Raw genomic sequence first — 23,058 nt, 5'->3', positions numbered from 1 at the left:
TTTTATAGCACTGATGCTATCAAATATCATTAGTCTAATTGCTATGTTAATCCACTGTAAGAATTAGGCGGACTATTTAATGCAATTTTCTTACCTTAATAAACTAAATTAAGACAAGGGGTTAGGTAGACCTACACAGAGTGACTTAGATGTTATATGCATATGCTAGTTTCTCAGTTGTAAGTGAGATTAACATGGAGGATTATATGGGCACCTGTCATCAGTCATAGCTCACAGAAAGTTGGAGCAGACACTGCTTTGGATAGTGTAAAGAACCCACTCTGTAATAGAAACAGCAAGCTAACTTCAGATTACAGCAACTTTTGAGAAAGGTCACACTGTATTGTTGGAAAATGTGATTCTGCCAGTTACTTCTCCTCCTCAGGTCTCACAGTTATTATTTTTCCCTATTCTTTCAGTTTAATGTGTTCAGGCTATGACAATTCTTGTAATGAAGAAGTTTAACCTGTTGGTAAGAGTAGCTGTTTGGCAATTTATTGTTTAATAATGACAATATAATTACTTAGGAACCATTGGTGCTATAGCTGCACATTCACAGTAGTTTCAGAAAAGTGCTGCTTTAAGAGTATCTCTTTAAAATTGAGTAGTGGTGCATACTCCAAATTTCTCATGATAATAATATATTTTAGATGCCTGCTCTTAAACAATATAACATCTCTCAGATTCTGTGTCTGTCTTTTAAAATTTTCAAACTTTCTACTCAGATCATGGACCTACAAGCATTTTTCAAACAAGTAAGTAAATGTCAGAACACTACTGTGGGATTTCAAGGTCTTGAGGTTTGTCCTCAAAGATGAACCAAGCATTACGTTAATGTCTCCCTGTCTCTCCCCTCAAAGTATGGGACAGAATATCTATTCTAATAGTTACTGATTCTACAATACTGCATTTCCCAAGGAATGTGTGTTTTGCGCACAGCACAATGGCCACACAGAAGTAAAAATTTCCTCAATAGGTATAGCCCAATGGTTATAGCAAGACACAAAGAAGACTTATAGATTGTACCATCAGGTCTCATTAATATGTTAGATTTCATAATGTGCCTTTAGTGTGCCTTGTCTTCTGCCTTTTATTAAAAGCAGTATTAATTATTCAAACATAACTGGAGGACATATATTCTCAACTCATTTATTTCCTAGATACAAAGATGCTGACATGAACCCATCTAGGTCAGCCTAATTATCAATTTCTTAAATATCTTTTCTTTTTGGACGTGGCTAAACATGAGCAACTATAAATATTAATCCTACCTTATTTTTTCCAGAATGCCATGGAAAACTAAATGCAAATTCCTCAAATAATTGGTTTCACTATTCCTCAAATAATATTCTGCTGCAGCATAATTCTGTGTATGTATCATGATCAACATCCACTGATTCCTTTAAGAAAATGTCCATGGCTGGCAGTGAAAATACTGAGTGACACTCAAAACAAAAGTGGTTTTGCTGAACCTCACAACAGAACTGCAGGATAGCTTATCGCCTGGGGTTTAAGACACACAGATCTATTTTACATGTCTCAAATAGTCAATAAACACACAATTCATCATATCATGATGAGCTCACTCATCATCGCTATATTATTTCTTAGTGTTTTAGCCAGAGCAGACAGGATCAAAGATACTGTGATGTAGGGAAAAGTCAGTAATACAGGCAAAATGTGTAGCATAGATGAGTCATTAGATGATAGGGGGCTTCTGTAGTCAGTAAGGCCCTTTATTACTGCTGCTGTACTTTAAAGAAAGTTCTCTTTTAAGAAACAGTGATAAGCAGTGGTGCAAAACAATCTTAGCAAGCTTGGGAGGTGCTTGAATGTATACCATTTAAGATGGGTATCAGCTAATCAGAAACATTGGGAGTGAGGGCGTTTTCTTAATATTCCTTCCTGCTATCAGCCATCCCACAGTGATACCATTTCCCTTAATTCCATGAACTGATACTCAGCTTCCACTAAACCAAAGCCTAAATCCATATACTTGGTCCTGATTGATAATTATGAAATTTCACCATGGAAAGAATATTGGTATCTCAGGGTATAATGCCAACACTGCAATGCAAGAATATGTTGGTAATCCTTCAGTGGATTCCAAACAAGCTGTTACATCACATCTTTGCAGAGATACAGATCCTTTCTTAAAGAGGTCTCTTTCATCAGAGCTAATTTGCTTTGAGAGACCCTAATGCTTGAAGTAATGAGTTTGTAATTCCAGAGCTAGCTTGCAGAGAGCCTGCATGGCTGTCATTACGTACCACTGCATTGGACAGAGCTGATATATCCTGAGTAAACAGAAAGCCATATTTAATACAATTTGATACAATATTTCAAAACTCTGTTTGAAAAGTGATCTATGTTCATGTAAATTTGACTTTGTCATATGGCATATGCAGAGTAAAAGATGTGAATGCAACTTGACATTTCTTGATTTTTGTGTGACCAACATAGCAAACTCAATATTTTCTTGCTGTAATTTTGTGAAATACATATTTCTCTATTCATTGACATGATATTATTTAGAATTTTGATTACTGAAATGCATTTTCCTTGAGAATCTTGAGTTTAAGTAATTCAGTGAGTCTTTTTATCTTTTGATAGCTAGGAAATGGAAGGTGTCAGTCCTCACCAGTGATATGCCATCTGCAGGAACAAGCTCGAAGGTTTATATTACATTGTATGGGCATCAGAGCAGTTCAGGGCCTATTTTTCTTGATGGAGAGGAGGGAAAATTATTTCAGAGAGGCAATGAGGACATCTTCACAGTAAGTAATATATATTCCTTGTGTTGCCCTCTTGTATCCTGCCAGATTGCATGACATTTCAAAATATATGTGATGAAAAGACAGTCATTTTTTTGTATGGTACACATATCTGGAAACAAGAAACAGGACTTAAATGTAGAACTAAATTTAGTATCCTTTCCCACTCACCTATCCAAAGCTGATTTGATCCAACATATTTCTTGTCTAAGAAAAATTACTGGTTAATTTACATAGTGCCCAAGAAAATACCAAGAAATATAGGACAACAGATACTTGTTTAGTTTTAAAATTTGAAATGGGGCTACAATATTAAAAATGAAATGAGGAAGTGAAGAATTAGGTTAAGGAGTAAATTTTTAACTTTGTTAAATACTTGCTGCTTTACTTAAATAATGACAATTTTTATACCTGTAATAAAGTCTGTCTCTCTGAAGCTGCTTCTGCTCCCAGTTACACAAGCAAATTTCTTCCCCATCAGTCTCGTGGCATGGTGATTTAAGTGAGCCAGAATAGGTCTCTTATCAAAAGCTGCATAGCCTGAGTCCGTATATGGGATTGTCAGTGGGTGTCTCTAGCAGGTGCCAGCTATAGGGCCATATAACAAACAGGTGTTTCCATTGTTAGTATCCAGCATAGCAAGTCCCCTTCTGAGAAAAGGTGTTTAATGGCAGCATTGATGAAGAGCTCACCTTTTTCACAATAGCCTCGTAGCTGTTTGGGATGTAGGAAATGCAGTTCTAAGCCCTCTTCAGCCTGATGGAGTTTCTCAGAAGAATCCAGCATCTCTGATAGTATGCCATTCTCCATCTGTGATATCAAAAAACCCCAGATATAAGATTGAAAGGAGTAGATAAAATAAGTAACCAGGTGTCTGACAGATAAAAATACCCTCTTCACAATACATATTGTTGGCTCTGTTTCCTACTCCCATTATTGCCATTAATTTCACCTCCAATGACTTTTAAATGAAAAATATGGAGACAGTACCTGGTTTGGGACCTAGGATTCCCCTCTTAGGCAAGTATCCATAGCACTGAATACAATTAAGGAGTGCCTACTCTGAAATGTATAGTAAGAGAAAAGCCTCTCTGCTTGTGCTGTATGCTAGAGCTCAGTTAACTCTGGTCTGTCCTCACTGCTCTGTCTCTTCATTGTTTATAACACTGAGTTCAGGGAAGTTCATGATACAGGGAACTCCCACCTCTACACTTTCAATGAAAACATGAAAATGAATTCTACAGAAAACAACAGAAGGACAGCAAATCCAGCCTACATAATAAGAAAAAAAATGATACAGCAAGGAGGGAAGACACTCATGGTGTGTTTCCAGTTCCTTGAAGATAAGCTTTCTATTTCTACACTTAAGTTCATAACTAGTTGCTTGAATAACCTTCACACAAAGTTATTCCCTCAGCACCCCGTTATCTGTACTGGACACACTCATCCAGCCTGCCCAAGAGCTAATCTTTCAAGTACAGCTTTTAAAGTTGATTTAGTTGAAATAATTTGTAAAAAGAAACATCAAAGCCAAACACAATTGTTTCTAAAATTGTAAGGCATACTCCCCTGGAGGGGTAGGGAGAAACTCAGAGGTATGTGGGAGGTGCCTGGGAGACAGAAATCATTTTGTAGCAGGTCAGTGGTATAGATGCTAAACTGAGCCAGGTTTTAGGGTTAAGGCACTTTTACTTTTTAGTCATACATACAGTCTGTATTCATCTCCCACTGAGTCCAATATTGAGTGGGGATCAAAATAGGTACAGCAGCATCCTGAAGCCATTCAAATGGGGTTGGCAGGCCAACAGGTTTTTTTAAGAGTTGTCCTTTAAAAGAGCCAAGCTTCTAATAATTATCTGGAGCAAAATATTTGGAAACACTTGTTTAAATATTAGAATATTTAATTCCTCTAAACAAAAATGCCACCTGACAGTTATTAAATGAATTTCTGTTGCTTGTCTTTTCCTTTTAACAAATGTTCTGAGTTTCATCAGTTGTGTTTCTTTTACAGGTCAATACTGGAAACATAGGACATCTCTACAAAATACGCATAGGACATACGAATGCAGGAAATTCCCCTGCCTGGCACTGTGAAGAGGTAAAAGTAGTGAGAAATAATTTTATCTTTCCAAAAGCAGTCACTATGACAGTGGAGTCAAAATATGAGTTAGAAAAAATCCCTGGGATAAGTATATTAGCCTCATCAAATGCTTGCAGCTTCATTTAAGAGATTATTTATGAAGGAGTGTTTCTGTATGGAATTAAAGGCAGTTTACGATGGTATGTCTTGGCTGTTTGTTTGCAGTTTAGTGAGAGCTGTACATCATGTTTCTTTAAAAAATGTGTGGCTGGGCAGCAAGAAAGACTGCTGAGGTTGGCTGCCATAGTCTGAGTCTTCTACAGTCTTTGTATGCTACAGAGTGTCTAGAGTTTGCTGAAACCCAGAAAGTCATTGAACTCAGTCTAGCCAAGTCCTCCTCAAATCTGTGGCTGATGCTGGATCCTTATGCACAGCACCAGAGCTACACTGCAAATGTTTCTAGTTCTGTGTCTCTGAAGAGAAAAAGACAATAACAGGTTCTTTTCCTTATTTAAAAAAGATCTTGATGCAGGTAAAGCAAAGATAATAAAGCAAAGAGAGTCAGCTAGTTCTGTTTCAATCTTCAGTTCTGAAGCATAGTATATAGGTTTCTGGACTGGCAATGAAAGGATCTGGCTTTTATCCGTAACATTGGTGATGTACTATGATGTGTGCCAATGATATGCTACGCATGCCTGAAACACTTCCATCTTTGTGCCAGAGTTTCTCATCCTTCAGTTAAGAGAGAGCAGTTTATGAAGGGCTTTAGAAGCTGCTGGTAAACTCGTTGTTATAATTGTATGTCAGGGTAAATCTAGATCTATCTAATGCAAAGTGTCCACTGAAGTTAAATATTCACTGATCAAAGTTCAAACTCTGTGGCTATTTGATGCTTTAACTAGTTGTTTTCATCTGGGACTGAGACTCAGAAAGAAGACTAAGTAAGGTCGGGGCAGTTGCCCTGATTTCTGCTGGGATAGACTTAATTTTCTTCCTGGTAGCTGGTATAGTGCTCTGTTTTGGATTTAGTATGAGAATAATGTTGATAACACACTGATATTTTGGCTGTTGCTAAGTAGTGCTTACACTGGTCAAGGACTTTTCAGCTTCCCGTGCTCTGCCAGGTGCACAAGAAGCTGGGAGGGGGCACAGCTGGGACAGCTGACCCCAACTGGCCAAAGGGCTATTCCATACCATATGACATCATGCTCAGTATAGAAACTGGGGGGACTTGGCCGGGGAGCCGTGATTGCTGGACTGGCTGGACGTTGGTCAGTGGGTGGTGAGCAATTGCATTGTGCATCACTTGTTTTGTACATTCTTTTTTTTTTTTTTTTTTTCCCCTCTGCTGTCCTATTAATCTGTCTTTACCTCAACCCATGGGTTTTACTTTTTTTTTCTGATTCTTTCCCTCATCCCACCGGGGGGAGGTGGGGATGAGGGTGAGCAAGTGGCTGTGTGGTGCTTAGTTGCCGACTGGGGTTAAACCACAACAGCAGTGTTAACTGAAGTTTAGGCAAGATCCTGTGAGTTCATACCTCTTGCTAATGTATGTCTACATTGAAATATTGTGTCACTGGTAATATTATTCTGTCTAAGAGGTTTCATGCTAGAATTATAGGGATTATATCTCTTTCAATCCAGGTGAGGATTGCCTGATTATAAACAGGCAATCCCTAGCATTTGTTTTCCAGCTGTGCTGTGTTTTGGGGAATGCTGGAGTCAGAATATAATTTAAGATACTTTTTTCTTCTGTTCCTTGCTATTTTTCTTTTCATAAATGTGTGTGTGTAAGCAGTGAAAGGGTGGAAAATACCTCATAGCTTTGTCCTGTGAGACAGAGGGACAGGTTACCAGCAATTTCTAAAGTGTATCTGAGTTGAGAAGCTAGAAGAGAACAGTAGGTTTTCTCTTATAGAAAAGGTTCATTTGTATGCTTAATCTTGGTATTAGAGGCTTTGGTTATCATAAAATCTGACTCAATGTATGGACCTTTGCGGGTTTGTTGTACACCATCCTCTGTGAACAGAGGCTGCACTGCCTGTTTTCTATAAGACGCACATTTAAATCGAGAGATTGAAGACGTCTGACAAAAAAAAAGGAAAGAAACAATGAGAAGTTATTATTCCCCTTCTCACTTCCCAGCTAGGATATACTAATTGAAATCAACAGTAAAATTTTAAAAGAAGGATTCAACACTTCAATGTGTTCCATTGATTATTGGCTTATGAATTTCAATTGTCTCCTTACCAAATCTCAGTCAATCAGGCAGTTTTTAGGGAGTGATTTATCAGCCAGGGTTAGGTCATTCCCTCTTTGCAACTTTGGGCAGAAAGTCAAAGAAAAAAAATACGTTCAAACACACTCTACAAGTAACCCAGCATTTTGTATGGTAGAGAGCCAAAGGACTATAGCCACTAATTTCTAGACTTCATAGAAGAGAAACAACTGACAACGGGCTCATCAGACACTTAACATCATTGTTCCTTGGGAAACGTACTTTTTTTCTGGAAGATCTGAAATTGAGAGAGAGTGCTCTACAACTGCAGAGCTTTTCTGGTGGTTAGGCTGCTAGTCCTTCATCAGTATCCCATGGTTTCTGTGTCTGTCTCTGTACTGAGATGGTATCAGGCCTGAAAATGTCCACAAAGGTGCTGCTTTGCTAATCCAAGCTCCCTTTTCAAGATCCATCAGTAGATGTTGACAGGCCAAGATGTGCCAGGTTTTTCAGACAAGATGAATCTCTTTCTTTAAAGTTTAGTGTTCAAAATGTTTCCAGTAATTCTGAATTGGTTCAATATTTGAATTAAGGAGATTACTTTCTGCAAAGCACAGAGTAGGAGTGAAACTACAGGTAGAAGTGTCTTTGCTTCTCTCCTCTGGCCCAAAATCTAATGTTGTTACTAGTATAAATTAGCATAATTGGGCACTATTCTAATATACAGCAGCCTCTGAGGTGCTTACTAAGGAATACTCTGAAGTACAAAATAACTAGACCTCCTTGCCTTCTTCAGCTGGTGTGCATATGGTCCTTTTGCTGCTATATGCTAGAAGTGGGGCATGGAGGAAAATTGTGTGGGGCAGACTGATGTTGGGGCTAGCACTTCATGGTTTATTTATGTCACAAGCAGTGTCGAAGAATCAAAAGCTGTTCCTTTAATTCCTGTTCTGATAAGAAAATAAGTTAAAGGAATAGAACTGCAAGCATTGCCAAGCTTCCCAGTGAGAACTGCCACGTTTGGTAAGCCATGCCACCTACTGCCAGCCCACGTGGATATACCAGCTGGAACAACAGAGCTATATTTTGTGGGACTGCACCTGAGCTGATAAACCCTGTTTCTTGGCTGCACTTGAGTTACTTGGCCCTGCACTTTTGAATCTGACTGAGTGAAAAGTCAGATTGGGGGCAGTTGTATCCAGGGAGCAGACATGCCCCAAACCCATGGTTTTGTGGTTGTGCCACAGAGCTCTACCTGCACAGATTTCAACAGCATCCTACATGTTTCATGTTCTGTTCCATCTGGACTGAGATCAGCCACTTAAACTGCAATTCTTGGTGCTGTTTAGGTGCAGTTGCTGAACCTTTTCTCAGGGGAGCAGTTTTCTTTCCCTGCACATCGATGGCTGGCCTGGGACCAGGCTGATGGGGAAATATCTATGGAGCTTCCTGTTTTACAGCAGGGCCAGCCTATTCTTCCAGGTAAGCACAATACCACATCAGCTAAGTAAGGCCACAGACTGATGCTGATAAAGGTGAGTTCATTTTTTTTCATCAGGCCCTCTATTACTTTTTGGCTGCTACAACACTTTTTCTGTGTTGTTTTCCTGTGGTTGCTGGGCATACTCAGGTAAAAGGTTAAGAATCACTGGAAAGGAGATGGGAGAGTCTTTAATGCTTTGAATTTCACAAGTCTTTCAGAAAGACCCCTTCTTTGGTACGATTTTCAGAATCTGTGTTTGCTTTAAAATAGAGGCAATAGTAAAGACACCTCACATATGCGTACCTACCATGCGTATGAAGCTATCATACATGAGTCAGATCACAAACTCTAATTTCAGTAACTGAGGATTATAGCTCTAGTATGACTGTTGTAGCTGCTGTTTTAGTTTCTTTCTTGTACGTGGCTGAGACTGGCTTCCAGAATACCTTCAATGTCTGGGTGTGGAACAAAACTTTAACAATATTTCAGAAGGCTATAAGTGTTAAAAGCTCCATTACTCACATAAAGATTGTATTGTAATTCTAAAGGTGAATGATGACAAACAAGACAAAAATTATTGGGTGTTGCTGCTGTTATACTGTTTTAATGTCCACACCAATCCGTCACCCATGCTGGATGTTGTTGCTATATGGTCTCTCTGCTTCAGCAGTGGGAAGGGGGTGGAAAGTCTGCTTGCTCTTCCCTTCTCTCCAAATGGCATTGTTCTTTTCTGGCCTAAGGAAAGTACAAGGGCATAGCAAGATCATTGTATCCTAGGAGAGATGTGGGTGAGGGAGCAAGAATGCTGGGGCAGATTCCCATCCTGTAGGGTGTGATGGTAGAGGGGGAAAAGTCATAACAACACAGGTATTACTTGTGCTGGAGCTTTCACTAGAGTAAGATCCACCTGGGACAGATTCCACGCCCTCCTCTCTTCCCTTCCCCAAAAAATCATAACAAGTGCAGAGGACAAGATTAATGGGATGAGAGAAACTTCCATTCAAAGTTCTCTAAAAACTATGGAACCCCTTTTTCAGAATGTTTAATACTATAGCAATGCTTGGTGGTATGCTTGTGGTAGTTTGTGTTGATCTTGCAAAATTGAAATGGCAACAGGCATTTCAATGGTAACGGCTGTTGTGGGTGCAGGCTACAGGAAGAGGATATAAATGAAATTGAGGGGCAGAAGTCGAGAAAATGGCCCAAGGATGTGCCAAAACATACCATGGAACAATCACTCTCGTAACAAAGAGCTGGGTGGCCTGGAGCTGTATTTATGCCTAGCTATGGTGACTGAGCACTGAGATTAAGAGCCTGAAAAGAAGAACAGAAAACCAGGTTTGTGCCTTATTAATATGTCTTTAAGAGAAAAAGAATAGCAGGAGACATTTCCTCCAGTGATGTAGTTAGCAGCTGTAAATGGCTCATAAAATGCTACAGAGAGAGGCTGGCCAGCCCTAACCACAATGATTTTTGATCTTGAGTGGTTATGATCTTCATACCCTTGAGGGCATGAAAAGCCTCAGAGGCAGTCAGCCTCATAGGTTTGGTGTCTTAATATTATTAGTGAGGGGGACATGCAAGCACATTGGTATAGAAAAAAACCACACACCTCCCCTTTAAATAAATGTTAATTAATGATCAGTAACATGTTATATTGAATATGTTCCAATCTCCTACTTGCAGTATCTGTTCTTCCCCAGATGTTCTCTTGCTTAATGTTCTGGGACACTGACCTTACCTTCTAATTTTCCAGGTCTTCTTTCTAAGTAGGTTGTTTCCTTGTTTCTGAGATAAAGATACAATGAAAGATTTTCATTATCAAGTAATCTCGGTGCATTGTAAAGTACAACAGCACACTTAAACCATCCTCTCAATCTGCATTTTGTAGTTAACAATTTCTCCCTCACACAAGAGAAGGAGAAAAGAACTTCTGTGCATTTCTGCCAGCCTCAGTATAAGAGGGGTCATGCTGAAGGCTTTGGAGAAGGCAGTTTCATCTCTAACTTGGTAATTGAAAGACAACCTCTGTGTCTTTTTGCCAATATTATATTTCTGCATGAGACAGTGAAAAGAGAACATAGTTTTTAACTTCAGAGAAGATAGTTTGATAACCGAACAGTGAAGAGGTCTGGATTCAATCTGAAAGAGAGATGATGAGAGGCACTTTAAAACCAATTTCTGAATAAAAAGAGGCTGAAACACTTTCTGATTTAACAGCCTTTTTTATTCAAAGGAAAAACATCTGAATTAAACTGTTAAGAAGTATTACATAGAGACTTTGTGGGTCTAATGCTGGGGGACTGAGCACCATTCGTTTGACTTTTTATCCTCAGCCATCCTACTTCTGTCCCCTTCTGCTCATGGTTTATGATGCAATCTTTAATTATAGGATGATGAACTACTTGCTGGGAATAAACGAGCATTACACAGTGCTTGGTGGCTGGTGGACCTTTGCTTTTCTTCTTGCAGAAACTGAAAAGTAGATCATTAATGAAGGAAGGAATTGTAGGAATAGACAGTATTGTTGCAGTCTTAGACATGGGATTGTTGGTGTGGAGAAATGAATTCTCTGCCTCTGCCATGGTCTGTTCATGGGGTGTCTGTTCATGTGGGTGCTGTAAAGAAAAATTTGGGGAAGTAAATAGATCAGGTGGTGACATGGTAAATGATGTGGGTAAAATACAGTATTAATTAACAGTTCCTAAATGAAAACTATTTTGAGTATTGAGACAGGTGTACTCTGAGAAAAAATAGTACATGACTATGCTGCTAACTAAAGACTGTCAAAAGCTTCTATGCCTTAAATGCGTCTGGCTTTTGTCCAAATAATAATAGCTGATCTGAAAAAAGATATGTTTTACCTCCTTGTTCTGTCTCTCATAATTCATAGACATAGGGGAAATAATTAAATTTTGTAAATAATCTTAACCCTTACACTTTCTAATTTCCGAATGACGTGTTTACAAATGTAATGTTCTACACTTATAGACAAAAATAGATGTAAAGAATACAGTTCCTTCTCTTAATCTCAGTTCTGCACACTTTTCCATGGAATATCTAAAGGAAAGAATCATAGAATCATAGAATTGGAAGGGACCCATAAGGATCCCCATCAAGTTGGAAGGGACCCATAAGGATCATCAAGTCCAACTCCCTGCTCCTTGCAGGACTACCTAAAATTTACCATATGACTAAAAGCATCATCCAGACGCTCCTTGAACTCTAACAGGGTTGGTGCCATGACCACTTCCCTGGGGAGCCTGTTCCAGTGACTGACCACCCTCTCACTGCAGAACCGTTTCCTAATGTCCAATCTGAATTTCCCCTGATGCAGCTTCATTCCATTAAGAAAGTTACTATTTCCTAGGATAAAAGCTGTAAGCATTATAAATACTCAAAAATACTTACTACAAAGCTGGGATGATGCCTAGGCTTATGAGAGGTAGAGAGAGGTGTAAAAAATTGTGAAAATTGCTTGAATTTTTAAGTTAGCTATTTTAAGCCTCTATGCTGGATTTATTAATAGCATCTCTCTATGGCACAATACTTCAGTGGAGTTTAGAGGTACCCAGTCATCATCTCAGAATGAGTTAGCTCTGATGCTAGAAGCAAACTAGCACTAACATTCTGTGTGGGCACATTAAAATAACCTGTGCAGAGTGCTTATTGTTTTAGCTAGATTGTTACCATTATCCAAACCACATTCTTTAAAGACAGCTTGTATAGTAACCTGCACACAAATGCCATGTAAATAAATGTTAGATAATCTCAAAAAAAAAAACCCAAAAAATCCATCAAGAGTAAAGCTGTAAACACTGAACGGCCACTTAGCACAATTGCAGATATGGACTGATCGCGAATGAATTTTCACTAGTTATTAAAAGAAGGTGTTTGTCCATCACAAGAGTGAGGTGTGGGAGCAACTTCCTTCAGAGGATTACAGTCAAGCTTCATAACATATTTCAAGTGGAAACTGATAATTGAATGATGATAATGTTGATGTTGTTCTGGACTCAGTGGTCCAGAAACTCTTTCTACTTGCAAGACAGAGAAGCACAAGGACACCTACATCTGGAAGAAGAGCTTGTGTGCCAGAAAATGAAGTTTTCTCTCTCCTTTTCGTTGTCTCTGTACCTCATTTGGTCTAACAAAATATTGTTACTGTATGTTGGCATAAACTTTGCCTTTCCCATGTTTCTACTGAAGATTGTAATTGCATGTTTTTATCTTAATTCTGAATTTTATGGGGTTCCTACATCTGCATTTTAATGGCCGCAGTTTTCTCTTGATACATATTTTTATGTATCATGGTCTTTATTCCAGTTTCATTGGATTTTGACTCACATTTAATTTTATCTGCATTATCCGTTTCTACTAAATAACCAATTTATTGAAGTTAAGTGCTAGGTTTTTCCTCCCAAATTTACAGCCTTTAAAGAATTTCCATATGGAATGTAATAGAGGAAGTCTATCCTATTGCATGAATCAGTAAAATAATAAAACAATAAAACTCAGCTTTCTGAGTTCTGAGGTCCTAGAAAACTACAACTATGGTGCTAGATTTTTGCTTGTTTGGTTAACCAGTGCATTCAAAACGTTAATGGCTCCTGTTGCTTGTTATAGTTTTGATTGCACCACTTGTGGTGAGGCTAATCTTGGATTTATATTATTTACTTTTCAACTTTATGATGATTTCAATTGATGCTGCAGGACAAAGACATACTACTGTGCATTTAAAGTTCAATTCTGTTTGCATTCCCCATAGTGACAGTCTGGGATAAAAAGCATAAATGTAACACCAAAGGAAGTTTGTACATTATTTTACTTAATATTGAATAGGATTTTAAACTCTGTTTTATACTCTAACTGTCCTTGACACAGATGTATTTGGACTCTACAGGCACATTCACAGCTAGATGTTATTGTAACTATAGTAGTGTTTGTGATATGAAAAGTTGTCATCTTTTATTGTCAGTGACTGTCTATGAAGTGCATGTGACAACAGGAGAATTGTGGAATGCTGGAACTGAGGCTGATGTCTATATTTCTGTCTATGGAGAAAGAGGTGATACAGGATCAAGACAGCTGCTCAGGTCACAGAAACCCAAGAAATTTTTAAAAGGACAAGTAAGTGAAAGACAGGGAATTTTCTGATACATTTGGCTGGCTTTTCTCTCTCAGGTGGGTGGTTATCCCAGACAAGGTGCAATTAGGAAAGAGATAATTACTGCATTCCAATGTTTCCCCAAAATTCCATAATTAAGCCAAAAATACTTTCTAAAGGTATGCCAGTGCTTTTGGAAGACAGAGTTTTCATTTATAAAATAGGTAAGCTGTGTACTTTTGTTTTTAATTCTTCTAAAAATTTGATTTAATAAGTGAAGAGAAAATGAAACTTTACATTTTATATCTGCATTTCTAATGTGGAAATCTGGTGTAATTTGTCATTGTTTAGCCAATTAAGCTTTCAGCAGGTTTCTCTTTTCTGACTCTGATCCCACTCTGATCGTTTGAATGGAACTACTCCCATTAGCAAACTGATCAGGCTTACTTCTTTTATTTCAGAAAACCTGTCCTTCTTGGTTTGTCCTCACCTTATCATTAGCTGATATTTCAAAGGTTGATCTTGACAGAAGAGTTCTATGAGTTTATGGGTCTTCGGGATTCCATGGCTGAAGAATGCTCTGCTTTTTAGATTTTAATGAAATTTTGTTGATTGATTACAGACTGACATATTTGCTGTTGAAGCTGTGCACCTTGGACATTTGTACAAGATTGTTATAGGACACAATGGTCTTGGATCAGGTCAGAAATCTCTATAAAGTCACTGAATACTGCCTGCAAAGTTATTAACCTTTTCTTTGAAATACAATATGTATTTCTAAAACTGAATGTATGAAAATGTTTCAGAAGTGAAAGACAAAAGCTTCTAAGGAAACTGTTCAAGTGACACAGTTACCTTATTCTATCATCACAAATTTCAAATATATTGTGTTCACTTTCACTATACTCTCAACCATTATGTTAAGGACACCATCTGCTACTGTTCTGTCATTTTTGACTAATCCCTATGGAAAAACTGTGAAGAGGGGGAGTGTCTGCATGGTAAGACATTGAATATGTCTTGTGCAGTCTGTGTTATAGATAAAATGGGCTATTATAATTTCAGGTTGATTAGCTTTATCAGTTACACTGTAAAGATGCAGCTGGAGATTTTGGCTACACTGTCTTGTCATTAGCCACCCAGCTAATGGTGAAATTAAAATTGTTTGCAGTCACAAGGCCTGTTTTTCAAACTCTTGAGCCTAAATATTGTAAAACATAGCAACTTATTTTGAGCCATGATAAGCTGCTGTCTAATCTTGTTGATATTTTGATTGGCAAAACAAATAAGTCTCATAAAATGACTATGTTGAATGAGAGGGGGATGTGCAGCACTCAAGGCCATGACAGCCAGGGAGGAACCTAGAAGCTTGCAGGCTGTCATGGTTTAACCCCAGTTGGCAACTAAGCACCACACAGCTCTCGCTCACCCTCCCCTGGTGGGATGGGGGAGAGAATTGGAAAAAAAGTACAACCCATGGGTTGAGATAAAGACAGTTTAATAGGACAGAAAAGGAAAATAAAATAATAATAATAAAATAATAGTTAAAAAAAATATATACAAAACAAGTCCTGCCTAATGTAATTGTTCACCACCTGCTGACTGATGCCCAACCCATACCTGAGCAGTGATGGCTGCCCCCCAACTCCTCCCAGTTTCTATACTGAGCATGACGCCATATGGTATGGAATAGCTCTTTGGCCAGGTGGGGTCAGCTGTCCTGGCTGTGCCCCCTCCCAGCTTCTTGTGTGCCCGGCAGAGCACGGGAAGCTGAAAAGTCCTTGACTAGTATAAGCACTGCTTAGCAACAACTAAAACATCAGCGTATTATCAACAGTGTTCTCATACTAAATCCAAAACACAGCACTATAGTAGCTACTAGGAAGAAAATTAACTCTATCCCAGCCGAAACCAGGCCACAGGCCCATAAGCAAGCTCTACAGTACCTAAAGCAGGTACTGTCCTCTCTCCAGCCAGCAGGGCAGCCATGACTCTAGCAACCTGCCAGTGGAGCTGCAGATTTTGCAGTTTCAGTAGAAGACAGAAAGCCATAGGAAGTCAGAATTCATTAAATCTGCCTCTCATGAGCTAACACTTTTTTTTTTAATTTATTCTAAGGAAATGGCTGGTTTCTGGACAAAGTTGTAATCAAGGATCCTGTAACAGATTTGGATTATACTTTTCTTTGCCACAGGTTGGTGGTGTTTCATTTGGGTTAGATTTTTAATAAATTTGTAGTTACTCATAGTTTTTCTTCTGAAATGTCCTGTCAAGGGAAATATGTGTTTCCTAAAAAGTGAGCTGAAATGGTCTGATTCTTTTTACAGTTCTCTGAGTTGTACCTGCCCCAAATCTCTGGTGCATTTGAGCTAATGAAAAAGCAATAAAACATTCTGCCTGGGAACTTTCCATTCTTGCACCTTGTGAACTATTCAAGACATGCTTTTTTGACACATTCCCCATATCCAACACCTTGGGTCTGACACCAGCAGGTCCATCCATTCTTCCATGTCATGCGATGCAAGGCTTTTCAGAAGAGTGGGTTGCTGTCTCTCTAGCAGACTGATCCTACTTTACTAAAGTATAGCGTGGAGATTAACTTGGGGTTCAGTGAGCTCAGGATCAAACTTTAAGATCTTGTGAAATGGCTATCACAAACACAGCTGCCTGACCACATCTCTTTTTCTCATTTGCCTTGCAGCCTGTCACTGAGCTGCAATGTAATTTGAAGCAATCTTAACTTCCCTGCCTTTTCCCCTGCAGATGCTGCTGCTCTGAATCTTCTGTTCTGTAGCTCATTTCTAATTTTATCTACGCCTGATTAATTCTCAACACCTTACGGAAAAATTATAATTGATAAAGATCAGTGCAAATATTAGGAATGGTGAAGTCCAGTCACGTATGAATCTAGCTGCAGCTTGCCAGTGGCACCTCAATTCTATTTCCTCCTCTCACTTCTCTGAGTGTATAAATAACTGCCTGAGACAGCTCGGAGTGAGCGATGTGCACACTGAAACTGATTTATGTGTGAGTAAGGGCTTTCTGCCTATCAGATATAGCACCTCTTCTTTGCCTGACCTAATTTTGATTCTGTATTCTAGATGAGATGAACTGCTATGAAGAGATCTATAATGCTAGCTTCATACATAATTTAGGGAGAGTTCAAATCCATTTCAGGCAGAAAAATACAGGGTATGTGCTAGTTATTGTTAGAGCCCAATGCCGTGCTTGCTGATCTTGCTCCCAGAGTGTGTGAATCCTTTTGACTCAAATGGAGTTAGACTTAACTTATGTAAGTAGATGTGAAGCAGGTACAATGGCATTGTAAAAGTATAGTTCAGGCATGGTAAAATTAAAAGTATAGTTCAGGCATGGTAAAATTGTTGCCTGTGTTGCATTTGCCTCCCTGTATAGGGATTTTCAGGGCATGGAACAATTTGCATCCTGCTGTAGCCTTCTTTCAGACAGGAAGAGCAAACATCATGACCACTGCACCTTTTTGCTATTGATCTGGGATCAATATGAGTTCTCTGATTTGTAATAATTGGCTTAGGCCCTTGTACCTCAGTCCAGGAAAGCATTTATTTGTAAGTTTCATCAAGAACAAACAAACAAAACCATTTTTGCCAAAGTCAATCTCTTTTCACTGAGGCTGGATTTTTGTATTGCTGTTTGTCAGCCTTGAGACTTTAATAAATAGAACAGGAAGTATCGGTATGCAAGTGTACTGTATACAGTATTGTGAGAGTTGCCAATCAAGGTTATATTACTGAAATGGGGTCTGTTTTTTAGGTGGCTGGACCAGGGGCAGGATGATGGCAATATTGCTAGAGAACTGATCATGACAGATGCCAGCACGTTTCCAGGAAGTAAGTGAAAATTGGTGGGGAGGAGAACCCAGCCTCACAGCAACTGTGTCAAATGGAATGAGGATGCTCTGTAAATTAATTACATGGTTTTTATCTTTACAGGACAAGAGCTGGAACTCAAGAGAGAGGAAACTGTAAGAACGTACCTTTTTATTTTTATTTAAACCATTCAAATTATGCTTTGAGTGAAATCAGGTCAGTTGTTCTCATGTGTGTCAAATTGCTGTGTATCATCTTCTCATAAGTCTTTTCTGCTTGTTGTTTACAAAACTAGTGGGCTGCCGAAAAGTGGAAATTTCAGGAAGGCAATACACTTCAGTTTTACAACAAGCTCACCCGTGGCTTCATTTGCCTCAGTCCAGACAGCAGCGTTGATGCTCTTGGAGACAAGAAAAACAAATATGGTAAAGTATTTTTCGTGTGGATGTATGCATAGAAGATAGGAGAAAGGAGGACTTTATAGTTCACTGTGATCTCATATAGTGATTCCTCTAATGAATAGTAGATAATTATAATAAACATTTTCCTTACTTAAAATATTTACATGTATTAATGGCTATAAGAACTCAGAAATTATATGCTTGATTTACATATAAAGCACAAAAAAAATCTCTTATGATATCTTGTCACTGGCTTTCGCTTACCAAATAGAAACTTCTTGTCATCTGCAGTTTAATGCTCCCATGGAACGGCCATGGCAAGGACAGCTACAGTCTTTTGTAACTAGGTCCGTCTAAGCTAACAAGTTAAATTTCCAGGTAGAGTTCATTAATAGGGATTGTGTGTGTGTGTGTGCGTGTATGTAAAATTCATTTTGTTCCATCTTTGTCATTGATTTTGATGACACCCTTCCACTTCCTCCTTTTTATCGGCTTCCATCCTCCTGTGTTACTAACACTTAAATATAATACATATCATATTAGGCACACATATTTTTGTCTTTGTAGTGATGGAGCTGCTCAGCCCTTCTGACATCTTCCCAGGGACCTTACACACATCTTTTTTGAAGTGATAGAACAGAATCTTTCAGGACACACCAAAGAGTGCATAGAGAGCAGTGCAATCAATACTCCTTAGCATAGCCTATAAAGGCAAAGAGAAAAGCTGCACCAGAAAACTCAAACGTATAATATGGGAGATCAGTAATACTACAAACATTGAAAGTGGGTGTTACTCTGTTTTATTAAAGCTCTGCTTATTAGTTAGCAGTTTTCATCCTTGAGTTCAAAGTATTTGGTGACTCAAACACTGATTAACTCAAATCTCCTATCTACAGCTTTAGGATTTGCAAGTGCCTTAAATGCTTGAAAGCGGTTGCACAGCATGGTAGTGTCCTTCCTCCAAGGAGATCCATTTAGGATCACAAACTGTAAATTACTTGGTGACAGACCAAACTACCTGCTTGTAAGAATTTGGTCTCTAATCTGCACTGATGCAGTAAGCACATCTTTGCTGGTTTTTAATGCTGTGTCTTCAACTGATGGATTGTATCTGATTCGATTTAGACAGATCATTTAGACACCACAGAGTTCATAATTTCTAACATGCAGAATTCAAGTTCACACTGCAGACTGTTTCCCAATTTTGATCTAGATGCGCTTTCCTTTCCATAAATTAGTGCATTTCTAATGGTATTTTTCTGCCATAAACAAATGACATTTTTATTGCATTCTGTACCTTTTTGGTACAAATTTTGGTAAAATTCATATGGGTGTTATGTCCACAATTTTAAATTATTAATGTGTATAATTGTGCAAGTACCAAGTCTGATGCACATCTACTAAATATCAGTAGTTAAAGATGATAAATATAATTAAATATATTAGAAAGAAAGATAAAAACAAAATTGGTATAAACTGGCTGTTAATTAATTTAGATAGGAAATCAGAAAAATGAGTAGTGTGATCTGCAACCTCCCAAGGATTTAGTAATACTTAGGAATTAAACTGGTAATCAAAAAGAGCTTGATTTTTCTGAACAATATGATAAAATTGCCCTGACATCAGCGGAAGAGTTAGTGACACAGGAATAACCATGTATCCTTTTTTTATAGTTCAGAGTACAAAACAAACACGAGTACAAAACAAACACAAGTACAAAATGAATGCGAACACTTATCATGCAACTCTTCTGCCTTCAGAATAATATCTTTCTCCCTTAACTTCTTTCAGATTTGTTTGTTTTACTTATATGTGCAGTAATTTACAAAGCATCTAGAATAGTCATGTGCAACAGAAGTCCACAAGTGCTGACTTGGGAACTTTTGTTTGACTTTTCATTTAGGGGCCCTGCTTAATTGTGTGTACCTTGGAATAAAGTCCTCTGACATAAATTATCTACCTATCTTTCCTAATAGGAAACTCTGCATTTCAGATACTGGTAGAACTATTTATTTTTCTTCAGCAGATCTAAAGCAATATAATTTAAAGGCTTTCAAACTGATGATGGCAAATTATATCAGATGATGATTTGGTCTAGGGTTTTTTAATTTCTCAGGAAGCTTTATCTCTATCTGAAAGCAGAGACCCATAGTGACAGTTATTAGTCCTCCCTATCTTGCCCCAAGGACTAGAAGCCCCATCGGTATTTTATGATTTGTGGCATCATCCTGATGGGCACAATGATCCTTGGCTGTATAATTCTCATGGGCCCAATGACACCCTGAAAATCTTATGTTATGGACACCACAGGAGTCCTCCAGAGACAGCTGCACCTCACAAATGGGCAACATAATGTACTGGTAGAAGAGTTGTTTAAAAAATCAGCTGTTGCTGCTGGGAACAATAAAATTGGCACTACTTTAGCTTTCATCAGTATTTTGTAGCTGTAAGAGGTAATTGTTTGGAAAATTGGCCAGATTTAAAATTTTAGAGGCCATGAGCTATGCTGCAAGATTTGCTTTATAAATTCTAATATAGAGAAAGGGAAAATGAATTATCTTTTCCTACCTGAGAGCTTTATGTTTGCTACATGATCTCATGATCATGTAAATTCATTGCTATAGCCCAGTTCATTACACTGGAGTCCTCAGCTCCTTTTTATGGATTTTTTTAAAAACATATACGCTGATCAAAAGAAATTTGTTCCTTATCATTAGCTCTCAGGGTTTTTCTTCTCAGGGCAGTGAAGTAAACAGTAGTCTTTAGATGACCTTTCCTGAAGGAATGAGGGGATTCATTGATTAGAGAGGTCAAACTGTTGAGTTAAACACTTGATTGATTCTTTTCCCTTGAAAATGATAAATCATCAATTGTAGTTAAATGTAAATATTAATTAATATACTCTAATGCTTCTAACTTTTTTCATTGAACTGTTAGGTCTTTTTGATGTAAATGTCAAACGGAGAAATATATGTATATTCAGCAGCCATCAGATGCCACCTCTTGCTCTTGCTCTTGTCAATGGCCATCCAATCGGAAAGGTAGGAAATGCTGTTACTGAATTCTGCTTTATAATTACATTTCATTGTCTGATTAAAAAAAATGCTGTTTTTAATCTGTCTAATAATTGTGCTTCTAGTCAGATAAAGAGCTAAGAGTTGCAGAACTAAACCCAGGAAATTGCTAATGAATAGGTAAATTTAGACGTAAGGCTTTGTTTGTTTTCTCACAGTTCACATTTTACTCTTTGGTGTGATTTTTTTATATACTAAATGATTTGATGCAAGGATATCAGGCCATTCCAAGCTGTAATTTATATTGGCTTGCCACATGTTGACAAGGTACATGGAATGCCCTCAGATCTTGTTGACATGCCTGAGGGACTGGATGCCATCCAGAGGGACCCAGACAACCTCGAGAAGTGGGCCCATGTGTACCTCATGAGGTTCAACAAGGCCAAGTGCAAGGTCCTGCACATAGGTCAGGGCAACCCCTGGTTTCAATACAGGCTGAGGGATGAAGGGATTGAGAACAGTCCTGTGGAGAAGGACTTGGGGGTACTGGTGGATGAAAAGCTGGACATGAGCTGGCAATGTGCGCTTGCAACCCAGAAAGCCAACTGTCTCCTGGGCTGCATTAAAAGAAGCGTGGCCAGCAGGTCAAGGGAGGTGATTCTGCCCCTGTACTCTGCTCTGGTGAGACCACACCTGGAGTACTGTGTCCAGCTCCAGAGTCCTCAGCACGGGAAAGACATGGACCTGTTGGAGCAGGTCCAGAGGAGGGCTGCAAAAATGATCAGAAGGATGGAACACCTCTCCTATGAAGAAAGGCTGAGAGAGTTGGGGTTGTTCAGCCTGGAGAAGAGAAGGCTCCGGGGAGATCTTATTGCAGTCTTTCAGTACTTAAAGTGGGCTTATAAAAGAGATGGGGGCAGACATTTTAGTAGGGCCTGTTGTGATAGGACTAGGGGTAATGGTTTTAAACCCAAAAAGGGCAGATTTAGACTAGCTATAAGGAAGAAATTTTTTACCATGAGTGTGGTGAAACACTGTAACAGGTTGCCCAGAGAGGTGGTAGATGCCCTGTCTCTGGATACTTTCAAGGTCAGGTTGGACGGGGCTCTGAGCAACCTGATCTTGTTGAAGATGTCCCTGCTCATTGCAGGGAGGTTGGACTAGGTGACCTTTAAAGGTCTCTTCCAACCCAAACTATTCTATGATTCTGTGATTCTATGATTTCCTCTTTTTGGATAAGTATAAATTCTAAGGATAGATTTTAAATGCCCATTTTTCCTTTGTCTTTTTCTAAGTAACATGCCTGTCATAAGCCAAATGAAATATTCCAGATTTGTTTTGATCCATTTTTATTTGTTTCATCCCACCTTCAAAGTCTTACTATTGCCTTTCTTTCTCAGCACTTGCAGTATACAAGTAAGCGAATGGAATTGTAGAAATTAGTTCTTTCTGATGAAACTGTTCTACTGAGGGAAGAAGCTGTTTCCCTTTAACTTTTTCGAGTTCTTCCCCTTATTTATCCAGTGAATAATTTCATAGTCAAAGCTGGTCCCATTCCTCTTTTACATGATGTGTGTTGGCATTAGTGGGAACAGAGTACTCTCAGTAGAGTTAGATTTCTCAACAGGGATAAAGTCAGGCTGCCAGGCAAACTATCAGACCTCCTTGCAGGACTTTGTAGTGTTCGTGTTCATTAGTGTAATTCTGATACAGAGAACCCCTTGCAGTCTGTCACATTGCAGTATATCTTACTACAAAGAGGTTATTAACTGGGTGCTTAAATTTGAACTCTCTCTTTTCTGCTTTGCTACTGACATGCTTTATGAGTTTGAGCAACCTATAGAAAATCTGGATCTCAATTTTCTTATTTTTAGTTATGCAAGACGTTTCTTTTCCCAGAGGATGTGAAAAATGATCTCATTTAAAACTTTTTGGGGTCCTTGGAATGAAGATAGGTAAATGTAAAACAAAATGGCAATACAAAAATTGCCATTGACCTTACAATACATACTTAATTATACTTTAAGGACATGCTGGCTCACTTGTTTCACAACCACTTCTCAAATCCATACAATTTTTCCTTTAATTTTAGAAGTATATTGAATCTGATAGACAGATTTTTTGAGTATGAAG

The 23,058-nt window shown here is 38.5% G+C and overlaps 1 protein-coding gene across 1 annotated transcript in view; it reads left to right on the top strand.

Annotated features, from left to right (window-relative positions):
- The window catches only part of RP1 (RP1 axonemal microtubule associated), a 181,607-nt gene that overhangs the window by 16,146 nt on the left and 142,403 nt on the right, over positions 1 to 23,058 (top strand). The window contains exons 3-12 of the mRNA XM_072851227.1: positions 2,614 to 2,777; positions 4,786 to 4,872; positions 8,422 to 8,554; positions 13,534 to 13,685; positions 14,285 to 14,363; positions 15,781 to 15,856; positions 17,455 to 17,531; positions 17,634 to 17,665; positions 17,806 to 17,935; positions 20,849 to 20,952. Of these exons, the coding sequence (XP_072707328.1) occupies positions 2,614 to 2,777; positions 4,786 to 4,872; positions 8,422 to 8,554; positions 13,534 to 13,685; positions 14,285 to 14,363; positions 15,781 to 15,856; positions 17,455 to 17,531; positions 17,634 to 17,665; positions 17,806 to 17,935; positions 20,849 to 20,952 (1,034 nt within the window). The remainder of the gene's footprint in view (positions 1 to 2,613; positions 2,778 to 4,785; positions 4,873 to 8,421; positions 8,555 to 13,533; positions 13,686 to 14,284; positions 14,364 to 15,780; positions 15,857 to 17,454; positions 17,532 to 17,633; positions 17,666 to 17,805; positions 17,936 to 20,848; positions 20,953 to 23,058) is intronic.

This window comes from Ciconia boyciana, chromosome 2, assembly GCF_034638445.1.
Source record: "Ciconia boyciana chromosome 2, ASM3463844v1, whole genome shotgun sequence".
NCBI classification, from domain to species: Eukaryota; Metazoa; Chordata; class Aves; order Ciconiiformes; family Ciconiidae; genus Ciconia; species Ciconia boyciana.
Note: the sequence above shows the minus strand (reverse complement) of the source record. Positions and strands in the feature narration are given on the sequence as shown.